The sequence below is a fragment of the Mustela erminea genome, chromosome 1, assembly GCF_009829155.1.
Source record: "Mustela erminea isolate mMusErm1 chromosome 1, mMusErm1.Pri, whole genome shotgun sequence".
Taxonomy (NCBI): Eukaryota; Metazoa; Chordata; class Mammalia; order Carnivora; family Mustelidae; genus Mustela; species Mustela erminea.
In genome coordinates this window covers 218275944-218301793 of record NC_045614.1, presented here as the reverse complement: position 1 = coordinate 218301793, position 25850 = coordinate 218275944, and the positions used below count along the sequence as shown (strand labels likewise).

At 54.9% G+C, this 25850-nt stretch overlaps 1 protein-coding gene across 5 annotated transcripts in view; it reads right to left on the bottom strand.

Moving 5' to 3' along the window:
- Positions 1-25850, bottom strand: part of TRAPPC10 (trafficking protein particle complex 10) — a 77755-nt gene that overhangs the window by 26775 nt on the left and 25130 nt on the right. For 3 of the 5 annotated variants that reach the window (XM_032356517.1, XM_032356536.1, XM_032356543.1), the window contains 5 exons: positions 16814-17010; positions 12528-12723; positions 10583-10694; positions 7994-8241; positions 122-268 (listed from right to left, as the gene is read on the bottom strand). In XM_032356517.1, the coding sequence (XP_032212408.1) occupies positions 122-268; positions 7994-8241; positions 10583-10694; positions 12528-12723; positions 16814-17010 (900 nt within the window). Of the gene's footprint in view, positions 1-121; positions 269-4992; positions 6909-7993; positions 8242-10582; positions 10695-12527; positions 12724-16813; positions 17011-25850 lie in introns of those variants that run through there. The other 2 variants (XM_032356526.1, XM_032356552.1) reach the window with 2 other exon arrangements.

Here is a 25850-nt window from a genome sequence, read left to right as displayed (position 1 = left end):
CCCAGAGGTGACTGGCACTGCCCGTGCGACGACTCAGCGAACCACACTCCTCCAGTGTCCTCCGGCCACCCGTCCAAGGGCACAGCCCAGACAACACGCACGCCTGCGTCCGCGCGGTCACCTTTTCGGTGGCGTAGCTCCACAGGCCCACCGTGTGGGCGACGTTCGAGTCGATCTGCGCCCGGTCGCAGCAGCCTTCAATCCTCTGCAGCACCTCCAGGCAGCTGAGGAACACCCAGCAGTCCAGAGCGCCGGGCGGGACGGACACCTGGAAGGTCCAGCACGGGCGTGAAGACAGAGCCGGAGGGAGACACCCCCGCCCCGCGCCGCGGCCCGCACCCCGGCAAGCCCCTCCCAACACCGACCCGGCCCAGCTCGGCCGTCTGTGCGGCTACGTGAACGAACAGGGCACATGGCCGTGACCGCGGCGGTTCGCCTCTGGAGAGGAAAGGGGCGATCCACGTTCAATCACGGTTTGGGGCTTTATGTTCCCAATGATAGTGAGAGCCTTGGGAGGGACAAGACTTTCAGTAGGATGTTCTGAAAAGCTTATTACAAAGGGCTGACCATCACCTCTGACTCTAGGTCTGAAGGGTACACTTCAGGAAGGGCAGGAGCTGGCACCTTGGGACGGCACTGGGTCCCTTTAGGGAGGACCACACTCAACCCGTGAGCCCTGAGCCCGAGATTGCTATCAGGTGACACGCATTATCTAACCCGTTCAGTTTTCAGGTGTGATTATGTCTAAAAAACGGGTTCCTTTGGTCAGACACAGACTCTGAACCATTACCCTCAAAAAATAAACACGAAGGCTCAGATCTGCCCGAAAATAACCCAGGGGACCACAGCGAGGGACACCGATACAGAAGAGAACGGTCACACAGGGCGGGGCTGCTGCACAGGGGGTGGTGGACCCCGAAATCCATCACGCTACCCTCCCCGCCACCGCCTCCGTACGGACCGAAGCCCCAGGTCCGGGACGCTACCCTCCCCGGCACCGTACGGACCCGAGCCCTCCCAGTACAAAACTAGCAAGGGAAACGCTGTGTTATCGCAAATACAGAAAGCGCCTACTGTCCACGTCTGATTCGAAGATGCGCTTTTCCCCCCAGTAAAGCATATCTGAAACAGGAACGTGTCTCCCCGTCGACGGCATGACGACACTTCACATTGGCAGGCCTGACTGCTTTCCTGGCAGCACGAATCCCACAAGGGATCTTACAACCAGTACCCCAGTTAGGACTCCAGAATCGGGTCACCTGACAAGGGACGCTGCCCAGTGCTGACGAAAGACTCCTCTGACACACCCTGAGCACTGAGCACACAAACACAAGGACCCACAACCAAATGGAAGGAACCGGAGTGTCTACATTCCCCAAAAGCCAAAATGCCCCGGCTCTGCAAAATGAGAAGGACGACTCAGATCCTTCCAGAAGAAAAATGGGCCTAGAAACCATTTACACCATCAGAAGCCCCTCCGGCCCAGACAGTGGGCCACACGCCGGGGTGCAGAGAGGAGCTACGCGGCAGGACGCAGCCAGGGGATGAGGACAGGGCGCGTCCCTCCCTCCCCAGTCCCAGCAGGGCGGGCCCTCTTGGCTCCCGGGTACCGCCCATTCTGGGGGCTGTCACCTCACAAGACACTCATCGCAGGTGCCTGTTCCACAGAAGCGTCTCCTGGGCCGGCGAGAGTATAGGAAACGCACCGAGGCTACACATGGGGCTTCAGACTCAGATGATCCCAGAGACAGAAAGGGAAGACCTGCAGCCAGAGCAGGGAGCAGCCGCGGAGAGGGGCCGAGGGGGGCACTGAGAGGGGCCGCAGGGGGGAGCACTGGGAAGAACTGCAGGGGAGCACGGGGAGGGGCCGTGGGGCAGCGGACACGGAGGGGCCCGGTGCAGGCTGGCAGGTTTCTGGGATCCGAGCACGTATGGGTCGCTGTCCCAGAGCAGGGAGAAGGGGTAGCAGCAGAGAACCAGAGAGCAGGTCTGGAGAGCAGGTGCAGAGGGCACATCCCGACACGCGCAGGCTCCGCAGAGGCCCACGGCATGACAGGAGGCCCTCCTCTGGGGAAGACTAGACACTTCACTTTCTGCAAAACGCAGGTGCCACCTTGGTGAGCCCCGGCAAACGGTGCGGGGAAAGCGGCCGCAGTGGGCAGCAGCAGCTGTGCGAGGGGCCGAGAACGCACAACCGCCACGGACCAACTGCCCACGAAGACAAGGTCTGATGCCAGCGCAGTCTAGCCCGTCTCTCGCTTCCTTTACGGTCAGTGCCTTTCAGTCCTGTGTCAGAAACATCTGCTAACTTCCAGGTCACAGAGACAGTCTCCCATATCCTCTTCTAGAAACTTCTTTATCTTATATTTCATGTTTGGTTCAAAACCCCTTCTGGAATTGTGTCTGGTATGAGATCGAGGTTGACTTTTACAAATAGACAGACATCCAGAAGACTCGCTGAGTAGACTGTTCTTGAATCCACTCAGTTAAAATGTTCCCCAACTGCCCCAGTTCTCAACAGGGTCCTCCCGGGTGGATGAGGATCTCGGCCCCCGGCGCTGCTCCCGCCTCTGCCTGCCCTCTGCCCCACCAGGTCCCCACGTTTCATGGCACCCCGGCCTCCAACCCAACGACGACTCCTTCCAGACCATGAACAGCCCAGGCCCCGGGGCACCACACAGACACTTCCGGGTCTCCTCATATCCCAGGCTCGGACAGCTCGGCAGCCTGGCCGGCGAGCCCGGCCTCACCCCGAGGGCCAGCTGAGCGCCCTCTCAGTGCCTTCGCGGAACTGCCTCTGCCCTCAACACGCTCTCGCATTGGCCACCACAAGCCACGGCTACCTGGTGCGTTCTCACGCGGCCTGCTCACTGCAGTAAACGTGAGCCCCCCGGGACGGGGGTTGGTGTCTCTCGCTCTCTGCTGGAAACGAGTGCCAGGAATGAAAACTTGCTTGGCACAACCCGGGTGCCCCGGGAAGAGCTGCCGAACGGAAGACTGGAACCCCGCCCCTCCAAGGCCGCCTCTGGAAGCCTTTCCCAGCGCAGAGGAGGTGCCACGAAAATGACCGCTGAGCCGAGCTGAACCTCCCGCGCTGGGAGAGGACCTCTGCGTCCCCGATGCTCCTGTAGCCGAACATTCTTCTTGGACGCCCTGGCGACACTGCCCTGACCCCAGTATCCACAGCTGGCTCAGTGCACTGGACTGTGGCTTTCCCGTGTCAGGAGCGATGTGCTTCTTCCCCGTCCGCATGCCGTGCCCCCAGCCCACGTTTACCCCAGTGCCCTGCAGGCCACCGACCGGCCCCTGAACGACACTTGCCAGTCCTTCTTCTGTCCTCAGAGCCACCGACCCTCACCGGTTCTTCCTCAGCAACAGCTCTGGCACTGACCTGTCCTCCTGTCCATCCCTGCTGCTGTTCCACATCAGGTCCTCGCGGCTCCGGGTCACGCGACAACCCCCGCAGAGCTTCTGGAACACAGCAAGCACTCAGGGACCCTGAGCCACACTCCTCAGCGATGCCTCGGCTTCTGTCCTCTGCTGCCTGAGCCTCAGAACACAGATCCGAGTGGCCAGCCAGGAAGGCACCCCTTTCCTGTCTCATCCAGGTAAATCTGGAAGCTTCTACCACATGCAGCCCCTGCTCAGACTGACCATGATGGCCTCTTGTACCTGGCTCTGGCCAGTCTCTGGAGCAGGTGGCTCTTCTGGGACCCTGGTCCTTCTTGGCCTACCCTGTCCGGGAACCAGAGCCGACAAGAGACAAACCAGTAACGACAGAGACACAAGTTTTAAAATATCATTTGGAAAATCATCATAACAAATAAAGAATGGCCTTCTAGAAAATATCTTCCTTACATTCTCACTTACAATTTGGTAAAGATTAAACTATATGTACATTATTACTTTTTTTCTGACCAAAAATACAGGAAAACAGGCACTTCTGGTGTAAACGACAAATGGGAAGATCTTTCTGGAAGGCAATGCGACAACGTGTATACTAAAAGCTTTAAAAACTCGTGTCCTTGAGCAACTCCACGTGTGTGAACACAGCGCGCGCCAACGGACGGGGGAGAACCCGCCCTGGAGCTGGAGGAACCCGGACGCCGCAAACGGGACTGACCGGACGGACGCGCGCCCTCTGCAGACCGCGAGGCCCCAGCCACCGCGCACCTCCCGCAGGGAGAAGCAGCATTCGACCTTCCATGCTCATAGACAACATACTCAATGTTCAGTAAACCGAGGGCTTTTTTTTTTTTTAACGTTGTAGAAAAAAGAAATACTCTAAGCTTATCTGAGCTCACACAGCTGCGACGCTCCGTGGGTGTCAGTCCCGGTCCCTAACGGCGGCACGCAGCAGGTACTTTCCAGAATCGGGGCCGCTGGCCTGAGGCTCTTCCCTGGCATACCTGGCCGGGACTCCGGGTCCCACTAGAGGTGGCGCATGCTCCCATGGCCTCCACCACCACGTGGCCTCCTCTCAAAGAAGAGACTTGAAACCAATGGACGAGTCAACCAGGTTACCAGCGCGTTTTACAAGCCACAAGAGCAAGCGTACCCAGCCTTTTCTGCTAAAGAAACGTCACATTTAGAAGTGCACGAAAGGCTTTGGGCTTGAAGGGTCAACCGAGGAAGCTGAACCCGACGAGAAGTACACCCGGCCCCACTGCGAGCTGCCGGAGCCCCCAGCCCCCCGTCCACACAGCTCTCCCCGCCCGTGATGGCACCACGCCAAGCCCCCTCAGGCCTGTGTCAGAAGCCACAGCGCCACAACTCCGATATAATTGTGAAAAACAGCCACCAAAAAGCTGCCCCGTCACCACAAAATGCGTCCGTTTTTTCGAGTAAAGCTAAATGTGTAAAAAACGTAAACAGTGTGGAGTCTTCTGAATTTTGAATGTTTCCCCAAAAATTTAAAAGAAACTCTAAGAATACGCTTTTCCAGGTAACTGCCACCTGAAGATAAAAGAGGCCCCCCGCCCCAGAAAGAACCTGAGAGCGCGGAGGGAATGATTTTGCGCCCGAAGTCCCACGCCACTCCTGCAGTCTGACGACAATGCTGACACGCAAGCGCCCGGACTCCCCGTCCTCGGAAAGAGTCGAGAAGACGTCAACAGGGAAGGCCACGTGAGGACCTGGCTGGCACGAGGGGGGACATGTGAGAGGCAGCGTGCGCATCGGCTCCCCGGACATGCTCCGCACCCACACGGCAGCCACGGTCTGCCTCCGTCACATGGATGGAAAGGGGGGCTCGAAGGGGCAAGTGAATGAGTCACAGGCCCTGGCGGGGGGGCGGGGGGTGGGGAGGGGTCTCAGCGCAGACTGTCTGTCTCCAGAGCCCACCCTCCGTGCTGGACTGTCTTCCTAAAACCTGTCCCTACAAGGACCCCTGACGACCAGATGAGTCCCACTATTGGGACAGCAGAGGGGCCAAGAAGCAGCTCCCAGCAAAGGGCTGCAAGGGAACAGCACTGACATCGGTGCCGACCACACGCAAGAGCAAGCGTTCGGCAAGGACTGTGCAGGCTCAGCCGTGGGACGGGTGGCAGCTCGTGCCCCGGGAAGCTCACCAGGCCCGGCGCGTGGCCGGGGCCCAGCTGCTGTCCACGGCACTCACATGGCAGGGGCGCCGAGGGCGGCACACTCACAGGGCACGCCCCCTCGCCGCGGGGAGCACGAGGAGACCAGGGAACAAGAAGCTGGTCATCAGGATGGAGCCAGAGAGAGCAAACACCAGGTAGTGTGTCCTCACCTGAACTCAGCTCTGCTCAACACATCTCGGGCGGACACAGTAAACTGGAAAGGTGCACGGTACCATCCACGTGACTCCGTGGGCAGCAGCCCCCTCTCAGGGAATGGTCCAGGGGACAGTGACCACTGCCCTCGGCAAAGCACAGCACCCGGGGAGAGACTACTGCCCCGGGCGTGAAGTTCATCCCAAAACGCAAAGGGCGGGCAAGGCCCCAGGGGGCGTCTGCACGGAGGCCGTCAGCCTGGACATGGGGCTGCATCACGCTGACACACCGACCTGGGGCTTTCCCCAGCCAGCCGACGGGGCAGCAATGACCCATGTCCACGCACTCCTATGTGGCCAAAGGTGGCAGGCAGCTCAGGAGAGAAGCCAAGGCGGGCAGGAGAGTCCGCGGTGTGTGCTGCTCGGCCACGAATGAGTGGAACACCACGTATGTCCCCACGCAGCCTGCCTGCCCCATCTGGACGTGCCGGAGTGACAAGGGATCCCCATGAGGACGAGGATGCCTGTGAGAAGGCATCAGAGAAGGCCTCCCCACTCCTCCCCTAGGTCCCCAGAGGCCTCGCAGGTCCGGGGAGCTGTAGGAAACGCATCCACAGCCGCCCTAGGCCCCTTCCAGAACGCTTGGCAGAGCGGCAGGAGGTGGTGGCAGGGGCCCGGCTGGTTCTGGGGTCCCACAGGGCGACACCGGTCACCCGGGCAAGGCTTCCTCTCCTGTCCGCAAGCTGGTGGCTACACTGGGACCAGGAACTTCCTGGGGCAAGAGGAAGAATTTCAGACGAAGTCTAACTCTGAGTCTAACGCGCGCTGTGACCGGCGTGGCCCAGCACAAAGGGGCAGGCCCTGCACCACCACCCGCACCCCGGGCTGCAGGACAGTGCCTCCGAATGGACCCGCCCGGGGCCACCCTAGTCTGAAGGTGCTGCGGTGACCCGCCTGGGACCCCCCCGGATACCCTACTTCTGCCCCACACGCCAAGATGACAAAATGCCAGGCAAATGTCTAGGCCCATGGACACGGGCAGCCCTGCCCTCGCGGCCCCCGGCTCTGCATGGCCGGATGGGAGTGACGGAAGCAGACTGTCCAGGTCTATGCAGTGACAGAGCCACAGAGCATCCTTCCGAGGTGCAGAATCCTTCCCTCGTCTGCTTCGTCAGGTATCCTGGCCAGACAAATAGTTGGACACAAATTCCTACACTCGTAAGTTTGCGGCTCAGCTAGGCTAGGCATTTCTCCTTTGGAAATCAACTGAAGTAATTTCTCTTCGTTTGGGTAAAACGACATTTCTACCGAACTCAGCGCTGAGCCTGTCCCTCAGCACTCTAGGGCACAGAGCACGGAGGTTACCCGGTCAGGGAAGACGGCTCCACCCGGGTTCGGCAAACACGGTACGGCTGTGCTCGGACCTTCTAACCCGCACCCCTCGGGCGCGCCGGCAGCAGCACGGCAGAGAGAACATGAGCCTGTCCAGGGTGCAGCCCGACCCTGAGACCGGTCACGGGGCTGGGTGAGTCACCGCACCGCTTCCAGGCCTGCCACCCCCTTTGGAAAAATGGACTCAGACCGCTCCCCTCGCTCCGAACCTGGGAACGGGGTGGGGTGAGGTGGGGGTGTCTGTGAACCCTGAGACCTCTGGCAGAGAGGTCAGCGAACAATTAACAGGAGGCCCCCACCCCCGCCCAGAGCAGACCATCATGGACGTTCCCGTACTTCGCTAGATTGCGTGACTCCATGAACGCAGGAGCCCTGGCAGGGACCGATCACTGAAGACCCCGCTCCGCCACTGTCACAGTGTCCGGCCTCACTTGCGGGTTTCATTCATATGTGCGCCCGTCGGGAACCCTCCCGAACCTCCGTGCTAGTAATGCCCACGTGCCCAGCTGTTACCCATGTGTCCACATGCAAAGCCAAAAGGCAGCTCCAAAAGCAGGCGAAGGCCCGCCTCCAGGGCCTCAGGCTGCATGTGCGGCAGGGGAGCATCTTCCTGGAGGATAAACCCAAGTTCTCCCCAAAACTTACACGAAGAACCTGATCGAAGAGTCCAGCCCTGGGCCAGTCTGGACTCCCCCACGCTGAGAGCAGAAATGACACTCGCGTGATTAATCAGCGGAGAGAGTAACTCTATGATCAATGGGACTCAGAGAAGAGCTCCTTCCTGCAGTGCGAGCAGCTCAGCGCCCGGCCCCTAGTCCTGAGTCTGCCTCTGAACAGGGGAGAGGCAGGCAAGCGGGGGAGACTCACCTCCAAGAGCTTGAGCTCCTGCACGCAGCTGTGCAGCAGCTCCAGGGCGCGCTGGGCCACCTCCCACGGCCTCTGCAGGAAGAGCAGCAGGGTGCACTGGCGAGAGAACAGGTAGCTGCGCAGGTCCAGCAGCGTGGCCTCCTGCCTCTGGATCAGCTCGCGCTTCTCCATGTCGATGGGCTTCCGGAGGATCAGCCCGTTCCAGCTCCTCACCGGCTCGCAGAAAAAAGTCAGCCAGTTGGCGCCGTCTAGACAAGCACAGGGCATGAAAGGCGCGGGCTACAGATGACCTCACCTTCCCGCCATTCCCGCTCGGGGCTGTGAGAGCTCCTGCGGGGTAGTTCCCACGGGCACTCCCACCCAGCCCGCGGCAACTGGTGATGGGCGCAAGGCCACGTGACCTGGGCCGCCAGGGGCGGCGCCGAACCATGCCCAGCGGGTCGTGACCAGGTGGGCAGCTGCAGACTGCCGGGCTAGGAGGGCAGGGAGGCCTCGGGCTCCGTGCTCAGTGGGCTCCCGGCAGAAGGTGCCAGGCCTGGGCAGGAGCGCACTGTGCCAGCTGCTCCTGCCTGGGTGCCCGGGCGCAGTCGGTTCACGGGCGCGTGCTGGTCTATCTGGCCCCTACCCTTCTCCTCCCTACGGAAGCCCCACACCTGTCTCTGCCTCAGCCCTGCAGCGGCCTGAATCCTCTCCTGGAGAAAAGGACAGCAGGCACGGGAAGAAGTAGTAGTGGGAGCAGAAGGGAACATTCCTGCTCATCAACAACGTCCAGCGAGGCACCCCGATTCGAACTTACAGCCCCAGACTCAAACATGGCCTTAAAGGAAGCGTAAGAGCCCACGATAACTAGTCATTAAAGCCATAGAGCAAAAATTTAGTCTATTTCTCTCACTCCAAAAGATAGCCGTCACACCCCCTCGTGCTGCACTGCCACGAGGAAGCCACTCGATATTGGCACATTGGTGTTACTGAACACCTCCGGTGCAAACAGCTTACTGACTGGGACTTCTACTCGGAGCCGCTCAAGGCCACACTCGGGGGTGCCCACCCCAGCCCTCACAACACCTCCACCAACAGGCCCCTCTGCCCAGCGTTCTTCTGGCTCCCTCTCCCATTTCACTCAGGCGTCTGTGTCAATGCCACCTTCTCGGAGAGCCTCCCAGACCACGCTACGATCGCCCAGCACCTACCACCACACTCTGCCCTGCACCCGCAACGCCTTCTGAGCCCTACGCTCATCACAACTACCGGACGTGTTTTCTCTACACCTGTGTCCCCTTCACACAAGGTTCTGTTACCTACTACATTCAGAACAGCACCGGGTCATACGGGACTCTCACTAAACATCCGTTAAAGGAACACACAAAAACAAACAATCTTAGCATCCAGCTGCCAAACGTCGGCCCAGCTTACCTTTGGATTCTAATTTGTCCCAGATGTTAAAACCGAGAGAACAAAGAAATTATGCAAAATATGACATAAGAAACATATAAGACATCTAAACACGTACAGTACGGAGATGCAAAATATAATTTCACCCCTTCTCACATTTTTCAAGTTTAATGAGTAAATACTTTGCCCTGGTTATGTCTACGTTTGTAGACATAAGTAAGACACAAAGTAAGAGATGCAAATCTGAACTTCCTGGAACCTGGTCTGGAGAGAAAACCAGTCCGAGCCGTTCGTCCTCATTTCTATCACTTCTAAAGCAGAGATGGAGCCCGAGCTGCCTGTCCCAGCGCCTCACCCTCCTACGGGTCTTCTAGCAGAAACCACGGTTCCCTGAGATCACTCCTTTCTTCACAGGCCGTAGCAGGGCCCTCTCAGAAAGATCACCCCACAAAGACGTCTCTTTCCACACTGTGGTGGCGGTCAGAATGGAAACCCCTGAACGTCCAGCAGCAAGGGATGGCCGCATTAACCCTAAGGAATCCGCACCAGGAAGCACGATGCAGCTACGAGTGAAAGCACCTGAAGCCCTGATCCGTCAAGTTGGAACGACGCCACGATGGGCTGTCGGTACGAACAGCGAGCTGCAGACAGACGTCTACAGGAGAGGACGCCACGTCCATCAAATCAGGCAGCACCCAAAACCCACTGCGAACGATTATGATGAATTCTTTCTCTGCGTAGGGCTTCCCTGCGCTACGTGTGTACTTCTGAGTGTGCAGCTGTAAAAAGAAGACGAACGCCCACGACAACGGTGCCATTTAGAACTCGCCGTGAGCCTCACGTGTTCCAAAGACAGCCTGTCAACGGAGGCACAAGACTCCGACTCTTACTAGCAAGGAGGCCCAGAGGCGGACGTGTAACTAGCCAGCCGCACGTAGTAGAAAAGATTCTTTGTACCTGAACAACACCTTCTTCGCAAATGCTCTTCCTGCTTCAAATGCCTCTACGGGTGAAAGCGACTAGTTCTGAGTTCTCACCTCGTTTCCTATTTGAGCCGTGAGGATGTGTCCTATAGCCCTTGCACAAAATAGTGAAAGTGATGTAATCCTTAGCCAAATAAATCATGGCAGCTTCCAGACCACGTAAAAGCGGATTTGCTTCTAGAAGAGGACCTGCGTCCAGCAGCGCGCTACTCACCCCCAGCGCCGAAGTTGACGACATACTGAGAGAACAGGGCGTCCAGCTCGTCGTACTGTACCAGGGCGTCCTCGAACTGCTGCAGCATCTCGAATACGAAGGCAAGCTCTTCCTGGTCCCCCAAACAGAAGTTTTTTAGAAACCAAAAATGTCAAACAACTTTTTGAAACGATGTGCTGCTCTTAAAGATGACAACAGAGGAAAAGCATGCAGCACTGAAAGTAACTCTTCACTCATTCCACTCAGGAAACCTCAATTCCGTGACCCCACGGTGTTAGCAATGACAAATGCCCAAAGGGGAGGCCGAAGGGAGGTAGGAAAAGGCCACCGTGAGCCCTGGAACCGTCCTCGGCCCCCGAGCAGCAGGGACACGAGCAGGCACCCTTGGTCGCTGGCACGGCCCTTGCTAACTAGCGTGCGTCTGTGTGCAAGGGGGGAACCTTCTCCGTCTACTGATCTAACCAGCCATGTCGAGTACGAGGGCTCCCAGATGTGAACTGTGCTCCACGGGCTAAAATCCAGCTCTGTGGTTATTTTGTTAAACAAACTGTTCCAGCTTGGCCATTAGGAGCCTCCTCTAGGTGGTGCCAACATCCTTCTGATGGACCTCCATTCTCCATCTTGCTTAATTTTCTGGGAAGTGTTAATCCTGGTCCATCTTGTATTTTCCCCGCCCCAGCCCCGGAATCAACCACTTCTAGAAAGATCCCTGGCACTCATTATTAAGGATGGGGTTTAGAGGTGCCTGGAGGGCTCAGTAGGTTAAGCCTCTGCCTTCAGCTCAGGTCATGATCCCAGGGTCCTGGGATGGAGCCCCGCATCGGGCTCCCTGCTCAGCGGGGGGTCTGTCTCTCTCTCTCTCCCTCTGCCTCCATCCCCCAACCCTGCTCGTGTGGTCTCTCTCAAATAGGAAGGAAAAAAAAAAAAAAGAATGGAGTTTAGAAACCAAGATCTTGGCACTACGTGTGCTTACATGACTGAGAAGTGGTTCTTTCCTGGCCCGGCGGAGGACAGAGCGAGGAAACACACGCGCATGTAACCCTCACACACGCGCATCTCCATTTCTCAGATTCCCACCCCACACGGCTGCGCTCACTAGGATCCCCCCGTCCTTGTCTGTAGCTCTTGGGAACCACGCTGAATGAGCCTGAAAGGTGAAGGGACGGGGCCGGCCGAAAGGTCAGTAACGGGTCAGTCCCACCCTGAGTAGCAGCGGGTGCGACTCCCTTATGTGCATTATGTGCACACGTCGCCAAGATACCACTAAGACATAAGCAACAGAGTCAGAGTTGAGCATCAGGATTTCTAATCAAAATGGGTCTTTTATTTGTTCGAAGTGCATTATTTCTTCAGTAATTTACACACAGGTGGAATTTAAATACGAAAATCAGGTTTTTCTTGTCAAAATATGGCGAACAAGAACCAGGAAACCTAACGGCAACGTTCCTGTCACCCTTTGCAGTGTCAGCAAGGTCCCCCAGCAAGTAGCTTATGACTGTCCTTTATTGGAACCCGGGACTATGAAACAAAACGACAAGGCGATAAACGCTGCTGGGAAGTCACGGCCTACTGCCGGGGTCATGCCGGGGGCAGGCACCGCTGTCCTCAGGACTGTCACCACTGCCAGCCTCCTCGGCCTCAGCCACCTCCACAGTAGAGACCCTGGAAGGCCCAGCAAGTCAGCAAAACCCACACTACTCCGAGGCCACGGCCCTCTCACAGGAGGCCAGATGCCAAGCTCGGAGGCCGCAGGAGAGCTGACGGCAGCGAGGGACCACCTCCCACCCGCTCGAGAGCCTGCACACGGAAACGTCTGTTAGCGACTGTGTCCTGTCCCTTGGGTTTTAAAAACTACGCCAGGAAGAATTACCACCGAACACCCGCCTCACCGACCAGGACAGGAGCAGGAACAGGACACGGTCCCACTCTACCCGCCGCCACACACCTGGACCATGAAATAGTCGCAGAAGCTCCAGCCTGGCTCGGTCCTCTTCTCCCTCAAGGTCCTCATGTCGTCCTCAAACTTGCCGAGGTTTTTGGTAAAAGACATAAGAAGCGAAGTCCTGAGTTTGGTCAGGAAGGCATTCCAGGATTCCTGAGTTCGAGAAGAGTCCTTCAGGGGGTCGGAGAGCACGACACACCTGCGGAGACACGAACGGACTGTCTGGAAAATCCTGTCCAAGCACAGCGCGTGGTCCAGCTGCTACTATTTCCCTGTGGTGCCAACTGCCGCCCTCCCCCACGTCCTTCCTCCCCGGCTGGTGCCTAACATCAGGCGGGCGGTGAGAAACCAGACTGGGCAGAGGCTTCATCAGAAGCTGGCTTAACACCCCACGCGCCGTCACCACCGCAGAAGGACGGGCGGCCGGAAGGGACGGAGGAAGAGTCGGTCTCACACACGGCCTCCAGGGCTCCCGGGAGAGCAAGGCGACCACGTCCCCAGCAGTCCCCAAACCGCACATGGGCTGCCCTCCTCAAACACCACTCTGGCCCCCGGAAGCTGACAGGACAGAGCTCAGTTACGGGCGCGGCTCAGGAGGGTCGGCACGGCACGGACCCGGCCTCGCTGTCCACTCTGCTCCTGCTATTCCTGGCCGAGCCCACCCAACTTCCCAGGCTCTCCTCCCTTCGTCTAGCCCATTCCTACTCATCCCTCCAAACCCGGCTCGGCTGACACACGGCCTCCTGGAACCTGGCCCCCGCTGCTCGGCCCCCGGGCCCTGGTGTGGTCCCACTCCCACCAGCAAGTGTCATGCTGCAGACATGTCCTCTCTGTGGGTCCCGCTCTCCCCAGACCCGAGACCCTGAGCACACGGGCAGGTCCCACAAAGAATTCATAAGTGAAACTTAAAGACTATAACATGTGGCTATGATACAGTTTCACTACAAAAAGAGGGCGGCTGGCCGGCTCCGTCAGCAGAGCGTGCAACTCGAGCTCGGGGTGGTGAGTTTGAGCCCCAGGTTGGGCACGGAGGCTGCTTAAAAAGGGGAAAAAGGAAAAAAAAAAAAAAGACCATCCGTGGTGTGGAAACATCAAAGGCATAAAATTACAAGTTTCCAGGAGATTTGGAAGAAACAACGTGTCCATCTAACACACTGGAAAAGCTAGATCTCTTGATCCTTGATAGTAATAATTTACAGAGAAAATGATTAAACATGGACTCATAAGTAATTTTAAAATACTGGTGCTATAAGCTTCCATATCTTTCCTCAGTGAGTGCGTCGCCTTAATCACTAGCAAGGAGCAAATGGGCAGATTCTAAGTCTCGGTGGCGCATCAGGCCCTTTGGGGGAAGGGCTCAGTCTCCAGAGTTACAAATCAGCAGAAAAAAATGTGACATCACTAGAGTCTGGACGATCCACCAGGAATAATTAGTACCAAGAAGATGATCTAAAAGTCGGTAACCGGCTGGCATTCCAGACATCCCGCCCCCACGGTACTGGTTCTTCCCCTGAAAATAGAGGGATCCCACCAGCTCACTGCGACAGCCCCAAACGACCAACACGCGTTTCCTCACTACAGGGTCTGCTGGAGTCTGTCAGGTCAGCCTTGTATCCTAATGCCCTTCTCAAGGCTGTGAACCATCGGCATTTATCCCAGAATTCTCCCCTGAATCCAGACGGGGGAAGGGAGAGGAAACGGCCACGAACCCCAACCAGAGACAGTCTCTGTGTCCCGTGAACTGCTGCTTACCACAGATTAAGTTCTCCAGCCCTTACTGTGCCCTTCAACTTTCACTGTTTCTAGACCTTTCTATAACAAAAAAGAACTATGCTTCAAAAATTCTCATTAAGTTTGGACGGTTCACTTGGAAAGGAAAGCCCAAAAGAGCTGCTCAGACTGGGGGGCGCCCAGTGTCGAGAAGGGCCCCCCCAGAGTGCACTGGTGGCTTGGCACCCAGGGCAGCCGCTCCCAGGAGTCCGGTCCCCGCCAGTCAGGGGACCACCGGCAGCTCACGGGTCAGGTACAACATGGACAGCAACACTCACCAAAAGCCTGAAAAGTGCACAAAACCTTCAGCCGAGCAATCTTCCCTTTAGGGATGGATCTAAGAGAAGAACAAAGGATGTACACAACATCCAAGTTCGAAAGGTGTTTACGACGCCATTCATCCTCAGCGGTGACGTGTCGTCCAGCAGACGACGGGATAAACAGCTAGGGCGTCACCACAGGGACTGTCACACACTCATTGATGGTAATGGCGGAGAAACACATCCATTGGTCGTGGGAACATTTTTACAATGTATTAGGTGCAAAGCAAGTACAAAACATGCCACACAGTACGCTGTGGGCACACATGCTCCGTGCGCCTGTGTGTGCGTAAAAAGAGAAGGTTTGAAAAATAAGTACCAAATATGAAGAGTTAAGATCTAGTTTAATTTGGCTTACTGCCTTTTCCTACCATGAACACGCAGTGCTTCTAACCACAAACGATAAAGAAAACAGCAGGCTGCTGCAGGGCTAAGTACGCCAATGTTTCCAAAGGCCGGAAATCACACTGGCTAATCAAACAGGTGTCAGTACAGGGTTATCAAATTCGTACGTATGAAAATCTGACCCAGCTCTTTATTTTAAAAAATACAGATTTTATTTTAAAAAGTACAGATATGTTAAAGGTAGCTTGCAAATTAATGAAAATCCAAATGCTGGAAGTCACGTTTATAGACTGAGATGAAATGTTAAAAACTTGGTAAGTTAGATTCCACGTATAAAGGAAGAGTCATTAAAAACAAGCTAGATTTCAGTGGGCTCAGCAGGAGCACACCTTAAGCAATCAGATAAAATGGTAACGCAGACTTAAAAATAAATCAACGAGTACTTTGAAAAAAAATCCTCTAATCTGAACATGTCACAGGTTTAGACGAATATGCCCCATTAGTACCAATTTACGTACTTAGTCAAATCCCAAAGAAATGAGATGGAGAGGCTGCTTGGTCTGGCCGTCAGTCAGCGTTCCCCACCGCCCGCGGCCCCACGCTGCCCACACCCGCCCTGCAGCCTGCTCCTCCTTCCAGAACAAGTGTGCCGGCATACCCGAACCACACAGGGAAGGACACTTGGTCACGGGGCATCTTGCTGAAATGTAAACTGATTCCTTGGCGATAACTCATTTATGAATAAGAGGCCTTAGGAAAAAGTCCCCCCAAGTCCAGATGGCATGAAATTCCTTGCAGATAAACCAGAAACTCAACAATCTCATATTTATTATGCTTTAGGCAGGCTCACGTTATGCTTTATATAAAGAAAGCAAGTTCGAACATGACTCTGGATCCAGAACTGGGTGGAGCGTGGAAAGAAAGCCCAGGAAGGCTCCTTCAGCGAAGAACTGTCAGCTTACTGGGTGGCCTGACAACACAGGACGCGGTCGCAGTGTCGGGGGCTCTCCTGGCCGCACACCAGGGCTCTGGCCACACCCCTCCCACGAGCTCCAAGGGGCCCTTCTCCTCGTAGCCTCGCCCCCTGCTCCCGTCTCTGGTCACACTCAGCACCGGCCACCAGGGTGCCACAGGTGTGGGGAGCGGGGGTGAAACCATGCCCCGTCTCTCCAGGAGGCCACACTGGACCAGAGCGGGGACCAGGCTGAGTGCTGCACCCCGGGCCCTGGAGGAGTCAAGGCACTGGCCTAGGACCTACAGACTAAAGCCCCAGGCTCCAGGAAGACTGCCGTGTGCACGGCGAGGCCCAGAACTGCTGACACGGCAGTGAGCTCCCCGGAAGACAGAACAGGGCCCCACAGAGAAGCAAGGGGAAAGGAAGGTGTGCAATAATGCAGCCACCCAAGTTTCGGGGTTCCCTCTTACAGATTCTCAAGATGAAATCAGCACTTCAGAATTCTGGTTCTGAGGAACTTGTAAGAGGCGTTCATGGACAACATGGAGCCCCCTCACTAAAGGCGTGTGGGCGTCTGCCCTGCTGCAGACGAGGGCCGCAGGACTTCCCAAAGGCCCAGCTACATGGACGTGCACGCTGGCTCCTCAAGGGGGGACCCGCTTTGCGGTCTCTCCCGCTGCGGTCACCCAGCCAGCGCATGGGGCTTGGGGGGGTGGAAAGGATGGACAGCACGTCACCCGCCAGAGCAGGGCACCCGGCCTCTCCCCAGCACCCTGTACCCCCCGAGCTGAAGCGTCACGCCCACGACCACCACTCACGGAGGCTGAGCTCCCACACAGAGGGAGAAAGGCCCAGCGCCCAGGGAGCAGCCAGTGGGGTAAAGTTAAAGATACACTTACCTGTCACTCTGTTTATTACAAAAATCATTCCTTATTTTGTCCACAATGGAAGTTCGGGGAAGGATGTTGGTTTTGTTTTTTTTCTTGGCATCATTTTCAACGACCACTATGAGCCAGTCCACGGAGCTATGAGCTTTCAGAATATTCTGCCACTTGGTAAGGTCGTCTTTGACTGTAGCTTTATACACTTCAGTATCCTAAAAATAAGTAAGTCACCGTGAAGGAAAGTTAATGAATACCCTTCCGTCTAACAGCGCAATGTGTCTAACAGAGAATACATCGGCCACGGCACTTTGGCGTGGGGCGCTGGGGGCGCTCTGGGGAGGCCCGGTGGCACCGAGGCAAGACAGCTCCCATGTCCTAGAGGAAGAGACCGAGAGCGAGCTCGGTAAACTGGCCACAGCAACACAGTCCGCTGGGCAAACTGGGACTGGAAAACCCAGGTCTGCTTGGCCAGAGGCCTCGCGCCCAGGAAACCTTAACTGCAACCGGACACGGCACGGTGCAACGGGGCGAGGCCGCGCCTCTGCAGGAAGCCCAGGCTACCCCTGGGCAGTGTCCTCCGCGGCCCCCCAGAACCACTCCAATGCGAGGGCCACTCACAGGCCACAACAGGGGCAAGGAAAGAGGACAAGCTAGGGCTTCTGAGGAGCTGCCGTAATCCACAAGGGCTGAAGGGGGAACCATCCTGGTCCTCAAAAGTCAATGCCACTTCGGACTCAGCGTCCCACACAGCAGCCTGCACAAAAGCCCAGGAGCCTGCCTCCGACCACCCAGAGAGAAGTGGAAGACAGAGCATCTCCCTGCTCTCGGCCACGTGGACAACTGCCCTTATGCTCCAGGATAATCTACTTAGCAGATCTGGAGGGGAAATCTAAAGCCAAGACACTTAATTCATACCCAAATCAGACATTTAAAAGCCTTTGCAAACTACCATTCATAGCTACTGTTTAAAATGTATCCCCCCCACCTTTATTTTAACAGAAAGATCCCTTGTTATCCTGCCCATGTCTTCTCTGGATTTTTTAGTCCTGAACATGCTAATGGGATCAATCCATGAAGGAGAATCTCCAATTCTATGCCCAGTCCCTCCTGTGGTTTAACTGGTAAGTGAGTACTTTTAATTTTTAGTCTGATTTTTAAAACTGCTATATCCTCAGTTTAAATTTAAAATATATATGTGTGTGTGTATATGTGTGTGTGTGTATATACACACATAGATACACACACACACACACACACACGTATATATATATATATATATATATATATATATATAATAAAAATAAAACCTGGAAAGATCTTCCGCTGAAAAAACAAGGGGAAACCCCCTTTTGAAGACGGATTTCCTGTGAGCTGCCCCCTGTGTACGGGCTGCCTCTACCTCTCCACACCACCGCCCTGTGGAGCTCTGGGGCCCACGTGCATCAGGCCTACAGAGTGAAACCAGAAGCCACAGACCCCAGCGGGGTCTTTAAAATCCCACCACAGGGCCCAGGGTCAGGGAGCCCGAAGGAGCAGAGAAGCCCCAGAAGGCCGGCCCCAGGGCTGGTGCCAAGCGCCCTCTGCCGGGCCCCAGCCCCGGCTCCCAGCTCTCCAAGCCAGGGAGGGGCTGCCACCCCGTGCAGACACCAGCCCCCCTCTTGGGAATGCTCTGGTTGCGGCAGAGACCTGGCAGAGCAACAGCAAGACAGAGTCCCCCAAGTTCGCATGTCACATAGGCCCTCACGTGACAGTGACAAAACCATGGACGTTACCAGAGACCCAGTGACTCTTGAGAAGAGCCCAAGCTGAGCCGGTGGGGCTGAGGGCGCACGTCTCCAGGAAACAAAGCCACCGGCAGAGGAGGTCAGCAGGCGCCCACCGGCAGCGATGGAGGGCGCCAAGGCGGGGAGCGGCCCTGCCGGGGCACCAGAGCCACCCAGGGCAAGAAGGGCATCAGGACACAAGGTGGGGAACCACCAAGTGAGAGGATGAAGGACTGGGGGCTGGCGTGAGGTGTCAGAGGCCGAGGGGGCAAACAGGGCAAACACCCTGTTGGGGTGACCTTCTCTGGGGTGTTGTGGATCAGCCGAGGTGAGGGGGGAAGTGATCCAATGTGGAGCCCCAAGGCGGGGAGGGGGCACTGAGCCGGGGGCGGGGCAGCGCAACAGCAGTGACAGAAGGGTCCCTGACAGCAGACCTACGGAGCACAGTGAGCGCCCCTTCTCCACGGAGAAGTCAAAGGCGGACCAGGAGGACACGAGAGTCTCCCTGTGGTGCAGGGACTGGAATCGGACTGGGTGACGTGTGTGCATTTGCACAGACACCTAGAGCGGAATAAACGTAAATGTGCGTGAGCGGACAGCACGTGCACACGTCCACGGACTCCCAGCTGCGCTGCTGCGCGGGCCGGAACCAAGAGCCCGTCTACTCTGGGGCTTGCTTCTCCATTCGATCCCGCACTAAAACAAACCTGTGCTCCCAGGGCTCACGCAGAGCAAGGACAGGCTGACCTGGCCCGTCTCGCGTTAGGGAGAGCTCAGAAAAGGAGGCCACGTCAAAGGGGCACAGAAGCCAAACGTGGACAACATGAGCGTTACAATCAACGCTGATAGGAAAGGCTTGCACTCCCCAAACCAGAAGTCAGTGGGTGTCTACCGACACGAACCAACAAACAGGGCGACCGCCCCCTGTGTGGCGATGGCCGAGGCAGGAGGCAGACTGACATAACCACCTGAAGCTCCCGAAACACAGAAGCAGGTGAGGAGAGCCCTGCCAGTGACAGGCAACTGCGTGGAGCTCCCAGCCCACGGTGCCGCAAGGGGCACTGAGGTCACGCCTGGCAGGTCCCCTGCACTGAGCAGACAGAGCACAGGGCCCTGGGAGCCAAGGATAGTTGACTTCACTGGAGGTCAGAGCTCGGAGGGTCCCCTGGGGTGTTCAGGAGGGGGCAGACCGGCCCACAAGTATAAGACCCAAAGCCAGGCAGAGACCCACCCACACAGGACTCAACACCCACACAGGCTGGGATCGGGGGAGGCTGGAAACCTCCAAAGCCACAGGGCACTGGGTGGAGAACCCAGGAAGGAAGGAATAATTAGTCTTGGATTGACCACAGTTTCAGATCCACAGATCATAAAAGTGATACCCAAAATGATCAGACTTAAGTAATTTAATGACACAAAGCGCAAATTTTCAAGGATCACAAAAATATAAGCACCGAACGAAAAACTCATGGTGCTTGGCATCCCATAAAAACTGCCAGGCAGGCAAAGAACATATGATCCATGATGAGTAGAAAATTCTATCAACAGACGAGACACAGTAATGACAGGGATAGTAGCATTAGTAGACAAAACCAGAAAATACTCACTGTGACCACATTCTGAGTGTTCAAGAAGATTCCAATGGAGGAAAAACTGACATGAAGCAGAGACATGGAAGATATTTTTAAAAGGTAAAAACCCTTATGATTCTTCTGGAAATGAAAACCACGATGTCTAAAATGCCAAATACACTGAGTGGGAGGAATTAAGAGCAGATTAGACACTGCGGAAGAAACGATTAGGTAACCTGAAGACACAGAAGCAGAAATCACCCAGATGAAACAGAGGAAGACTGAGAAGCCAGCAACACAGTGTCACTGAGCTGTGGGACTTCCAGAGCCTAAGATGTGAGTAACTGAAGCCCCAGAGGAGAGGGGAGGAGGGGAAGAGGAACACAACAAGTATCTGAAGAAAAAAGGACCAAAAATGTTTCGAACCTAAACCAGAACTACAAACCCACAAAGCCTGAAACACGGGAGGCACAAGAAACAGGAAAAGTATAGCAAGGCGTATCACAGACGGTTCAAAGCCAGTGACAAGGAAAAACATCATTAATCCCTGAAGGGGGACAGGGGGAGGACACTTTAAATACAAAGTAACAAAGACAAGAACAAAAGACTCCTCCTGGGTCAGATGTAAACCAAGACAGTTGGAGGAGCATCTTTTACCTGCTGGAGAGAAAGAACGAACTGCCAGTCCAGAATTCTATATCCAGCAAAACAGTTCGTAAAAGTCGAGGCCGCTTCAGACGCTCAGACTCACAGACGCTGGGACAACTCTCACCACTCTAACCAGAGCCTGGCAGGGGTAACTAAGAGGCCCCCGTTCCTACCTCTGATCTCCACAACGCAACTGTTCAAAGCAAAAACAGGAACACGGTACTTTGGGATCTGTGACAAGACCAGTGCAGGGACACAAAGGTGCGCTTGCCCAGCCCCGGCTGAAGGAAGGAGGCGATGCTGCAGACATGCCCTAGAAACCTGAAAGCAACTGCTAGCCTAATGCAGTTTTACTTTTAATTCTAAAATCCCCAGTGTCACCTGCTTGCCCCAGAGAACTTTCATTAAGAATGATCAAAACTAAAGCGAAACGACAACAAAACACAGGCTTCCCATTAGAAAGTGTAACTTTAAGAAGGAAAACCCCTCGTGCATAGTGTCTACAAAAGTATATCTAGCACTAAAAATACAAGACTTCTATGAAAAAAGCGCACATTACTATGGGCATCAAAAAGGCGTAAAGATTGGAGAGACCACGTTCCTCGACAGGACGATCTGTGACTACTAAAATTCTCCCCACATGAATCCCCAACTTATTCAAGGCGATCCCAATCAAAACACCTCCCGTCTTTCCCTTTCTCTTCTCAACGGCTGCTCCCGTTCTATGTGGCTCTGGGACAAACCGCTACAACACGCAGTGGTCGGGAATGTTCACTCTGCTCACCGACCTACGGCCCAGACAGGACCGGGCCACAGCTCGCCTGCCGCACCCGCTGCGGCACTGGGAGCTAGAAGGCCGTGGTGTGTCCGCTGCCAGCAGCTTGCCGGCCAGGATCTGCTGCGACCGGGGCTGCACGGCCCCAGGCGACCTTCCCAGGCGGGCACTCGACTTCCTCCCAGAATGGCGGCTGGGCTCTGAGAGCACACATCCCCAGAGGGCCCCGGAGAAGATGTATCACCTTTTACGACTTGGTCTCCAAAGTCATGATGCCCCTCCTCCCAGAAGCCCACTTGGATTCAACTAGAGGAAACACTGACCAGGACTCTCCGTGGAGGAAGGTCACTGCCAAGGAGAGAAGAGAATGGGGTCTAGAATGTGCAGATACAATCGTTTTTGGAAAATAATAGCTGTACACCTAACAATCTGACTCTGAAGTTTATACAGAAGAAAAAAATGTATACTAACCAAGGGATGTATTTTAAAACAAGAGACATCAATACATATGATAAAGATGTAATAATTACAAGTCTAGTCCTGGCACAGAACAGACAATGATCACAGAACGTAATGCGTACATGACACTGGTTTAAAATAAAGGTGAAATTTTCAGAAAGTAGAAAAGAGACAATTATGAAATGATGTTAGGCCAATGTGCTACCCAATTAAGACTATAAAATTAGACCTTAATGCTCCACACCACCTGCCACACACAAAAATAACTGAATCTACATGGATCCAAATGTAAAACACAAATTCAAAAATTACTGAGAAAAAATAGGAGAAAACCAATTACCTCCTTCAGACAGACAAGGCTTCCTAAACAGGACACAGTCTACTCAGAAACCATTCTTTAAAACGACCTATTTCACTCCAGAAAAGCTGTAATAGAACAGCAACGCACATTAGATACATGAACTATTCACACAAAACACAAGTACAGACGACCCGAGGAGCACGAACACACCAGTAAGTGCAGACTCTCACACACACCGTGGGCCACAGACAGGTCGAGTGAACAAATCATTAAGATATGAATGCGTGACCCAACAGGTGGGTAGGGGCGCCCTTAGGGCTCTGTATCTAGCATTACAATCTAAAAAGCAGAGCAAGAAAGTTCTGGAACACACACAGAACATCCACAACGTCTGGTCCTTTCTCAGGTCACAGAGGAAAGGGAAGTTTCATAAAGCAGAAGTATTACACACAACATCCTAATCACAATGCAGTAAAACTAGGAATTTTAAAAAACAAATTTTAAAGGATTTCTTCCTGGAAATTAAACAAATTTCATGTTAAACCGTTGGGTGAAAAGGGCATTACAGACTCAGAGCAGAGACTTGCTGAAAAATGAACACTGGGATTTCAATTCCTATCTCTAAAGACCTGTATCATTCACATTTAAAATGACAACAAATGTATTCCAACTCAAAAAAAAAAAAAGAAAAAGAGCAAAGTAACCCTTAAGAAAGCAAGAGGAAGGAAGGAAGAAAGAAGGGGACAGAATGTCAGAAGTAAAAACCCTGGTTCTCGGGGGAGAAAGAGTCCACCAAGGACGGTTAGCTAACTTAATCCAAGCAGAAAGGGGAGAAGTACAAGAATGCAGTGAAGTCACTGCCGCCACAGAGCGTATGTTAAAAGTGAATAAAAGACCCTGTGCACACCTTCACGAACTAAATTTTATAACTTAACTGAAATGTATAATTTCTAAGAAAAATACAGTTTAGCAAAACTGACGGAGGGCTGTAAGAGACTCATTTCCATGAAAGGGGCATAGAAAGTGATCAAGGAACCGTCCTGTAAGAAGGTACCGGGTCCAGACGGTTTCACAGGAGAATCCCATCAAACCCCGGAGACCAGACTGTTGTAGGGCTGCATAAACTGTCTCCAAAAACACGAAATAAATGAAAACTTCCCAGTTATATTTATGAAGCATATATAATATTGACATCTGACCCTGACAGAAACAATATGAAAAATGTTACAGGCCAATCACTTGTGGCCATAGATGGAAAAAAATCTTAAATTAGGTGAACAGACAACCAATACCACATTAAAAAACTAGTAATTTGACCAAGTGGAATGTATAACAGGAATGCAAGTCTGGTTCTTGTTAAGAAACACATTCATATAATCCGACATATCAATAAATTTAAGTGGGGAAAAACCCATACCATTATCTCCAGAGTCTGAAAAAGCCTTTCCAACAAAATTCTAGAATGTATTCCTAACAAAGATCCTTGAGGAAACAGGAAGGGCTGGGCCCCTCCCAAGCTCGTGCACGTACCCCTCCGCCGGGCACACCCCGCGGGCGCCCCCACAGAGGTCAGCACAAGGCAACGAAGCCCACCATTTCCAGCGCTGTTTAACCACGGTTCAAACAGAGCAGACGACCGGACGCCCAGAACAGAGAAAGAAGAGCTGACATGACGGGACACGCAGCGAAGCCCTAGACCCTGGGGCGGAGAGAACCAGCGATAACACGAACTCGAGCAGAGAACGTGCAAGGCTGACACGAAAGAAACCCAGAGCCTGCACACACACACAAGAGCCGACCAGAAGAGAAGATGAGAGAGAGCCCCACGCGGACACGAGTGACTAAAGAAGGACAACGCAGAGAAATAAACTTAAGCAGAAACACGTAAACTCTGCCATGAGGACGCGCACCCCTAAAACACTCCAGAAGGACACAGACGTGCACAGAGAGACAGGCCTCCCTCGCTCGGGGTCCGAACGTCTCCACACCAGCAAGACGTTGTCTCTGTGCATGAGAATTCATAAGCTCAATGTGGTCCTTACCAAAAGCCCAGAAAATTCCGTCTGGAGCTCAGGAACTTGCTACTGACATGCACGCGGGGAAGGACCCAAGCAGGAGCCAGGGGAAAACCATGAAAAGCCTGGGGCCGAGGGTGGCCTGGCCTCCAGACAGGGCTGTGGACCGTTCGCCCCACGGCCTTCGCAACTCTGTCCTGGCCGCAGAGCAAGAGCCGCGACACAGACCACAGATGTGCGGGTTGGGGACTGAGCAGGAAACAGCCGCGGTGACGCCGTCCGAAGCCAGGGCCAAGGCCAGCCCGGACCGGGACTGCGCACAGCACATAGCCTGGGGGACTGACACTCCGATCGGAGGCACAGGATCAAGCCCCGGTCCCCGAGACACACGGCCTCAGCGCGGCCCCCGAAGGGCGGGCAGCTCATACAGCCCACAGCGCCAGGGTGGCGGCTCTGGGAAGAGGAGGCGACTCCAGGACGCGGGCGGCACAGGCGCGAGAGCCCAGGATATCCTGCAGTGCCTGAGTTAGAGAAGTCCCTGAAAAGGACCCAAGGGCCGGTCTGAAGTGACTCTCACTCTGAATCTGGGACACGCTGAGATCACAGTAAGGACAACAGATGGCAAAGCGTTAAAAGGCACAGAAAACCACACAAGCTCCTTCCCAGAGGAGAACCCCGCGGAGCGGTGCTGGGGAGCCGGCTGCCGCCCTCTCGAGACTGGCCCAGGACACTCACCGCTGGTGCTCCGTCTATGCGGGAAAGCTGGACCAGGAGCAGGTTAACCCCGGGTCTTACCGTGGCCCACCAAGATGGCTTGTCAGATGCAAGGGGAAACAGTGCCCATAGCCCAGAGAAAGCTGGGCCACACACCAAACCTGACATCCCCACCGAGGGGCCGCAGACAGAAGCCGTTAGCACCGCAGGCCTAAGACGGCTGTGCCTGGGCCTGGTCACGGGGTGGGCCCCTGGCTGAGGCCTGGGAACATGGATGGTGGCAGGGTTCTCGCCACCACGTGACAAGAGACCCTCACTGGGCACCAGCTCTTTGCATAAACACTACGGCTTCTGCCGAGCGCCGGCTCTCCCTCTGGGAGTCTAGAGTTTTGATACGAGCCAGGCAGAGGGTGTCCACGTGCCTGAACCCCGACAGAAGCCCTGGGTGCTGACCTCTGCCGAGCTCCCTGGCAGACAACGTGCCCCATGTGTGGCCACGCTGTGGGTGTGAGCCCACCACGCGTGGCAGACTCGACTGGGAAAGGTACAAAGCAAAATCCGCGAAGGCAAAAAGGTCCTGGAGTAAGCGTCCAGTTCTTGCTCTCCATCACGCCACACTGTTTCTGCACACTCAGATTCCGGGGTGGATCATGACCCACTATGATCTGTGTACGCCGGGCACCGCTACGACAGGAAGGAATGACCCCAGTACCGTCTCTCAGCGCACAACAGAACTCTGTCAAGAGTGACAAGCCTCTGTCTGGGTTCATAAACACGTGACGACACAGTATAAGTAAGGTCCCTGG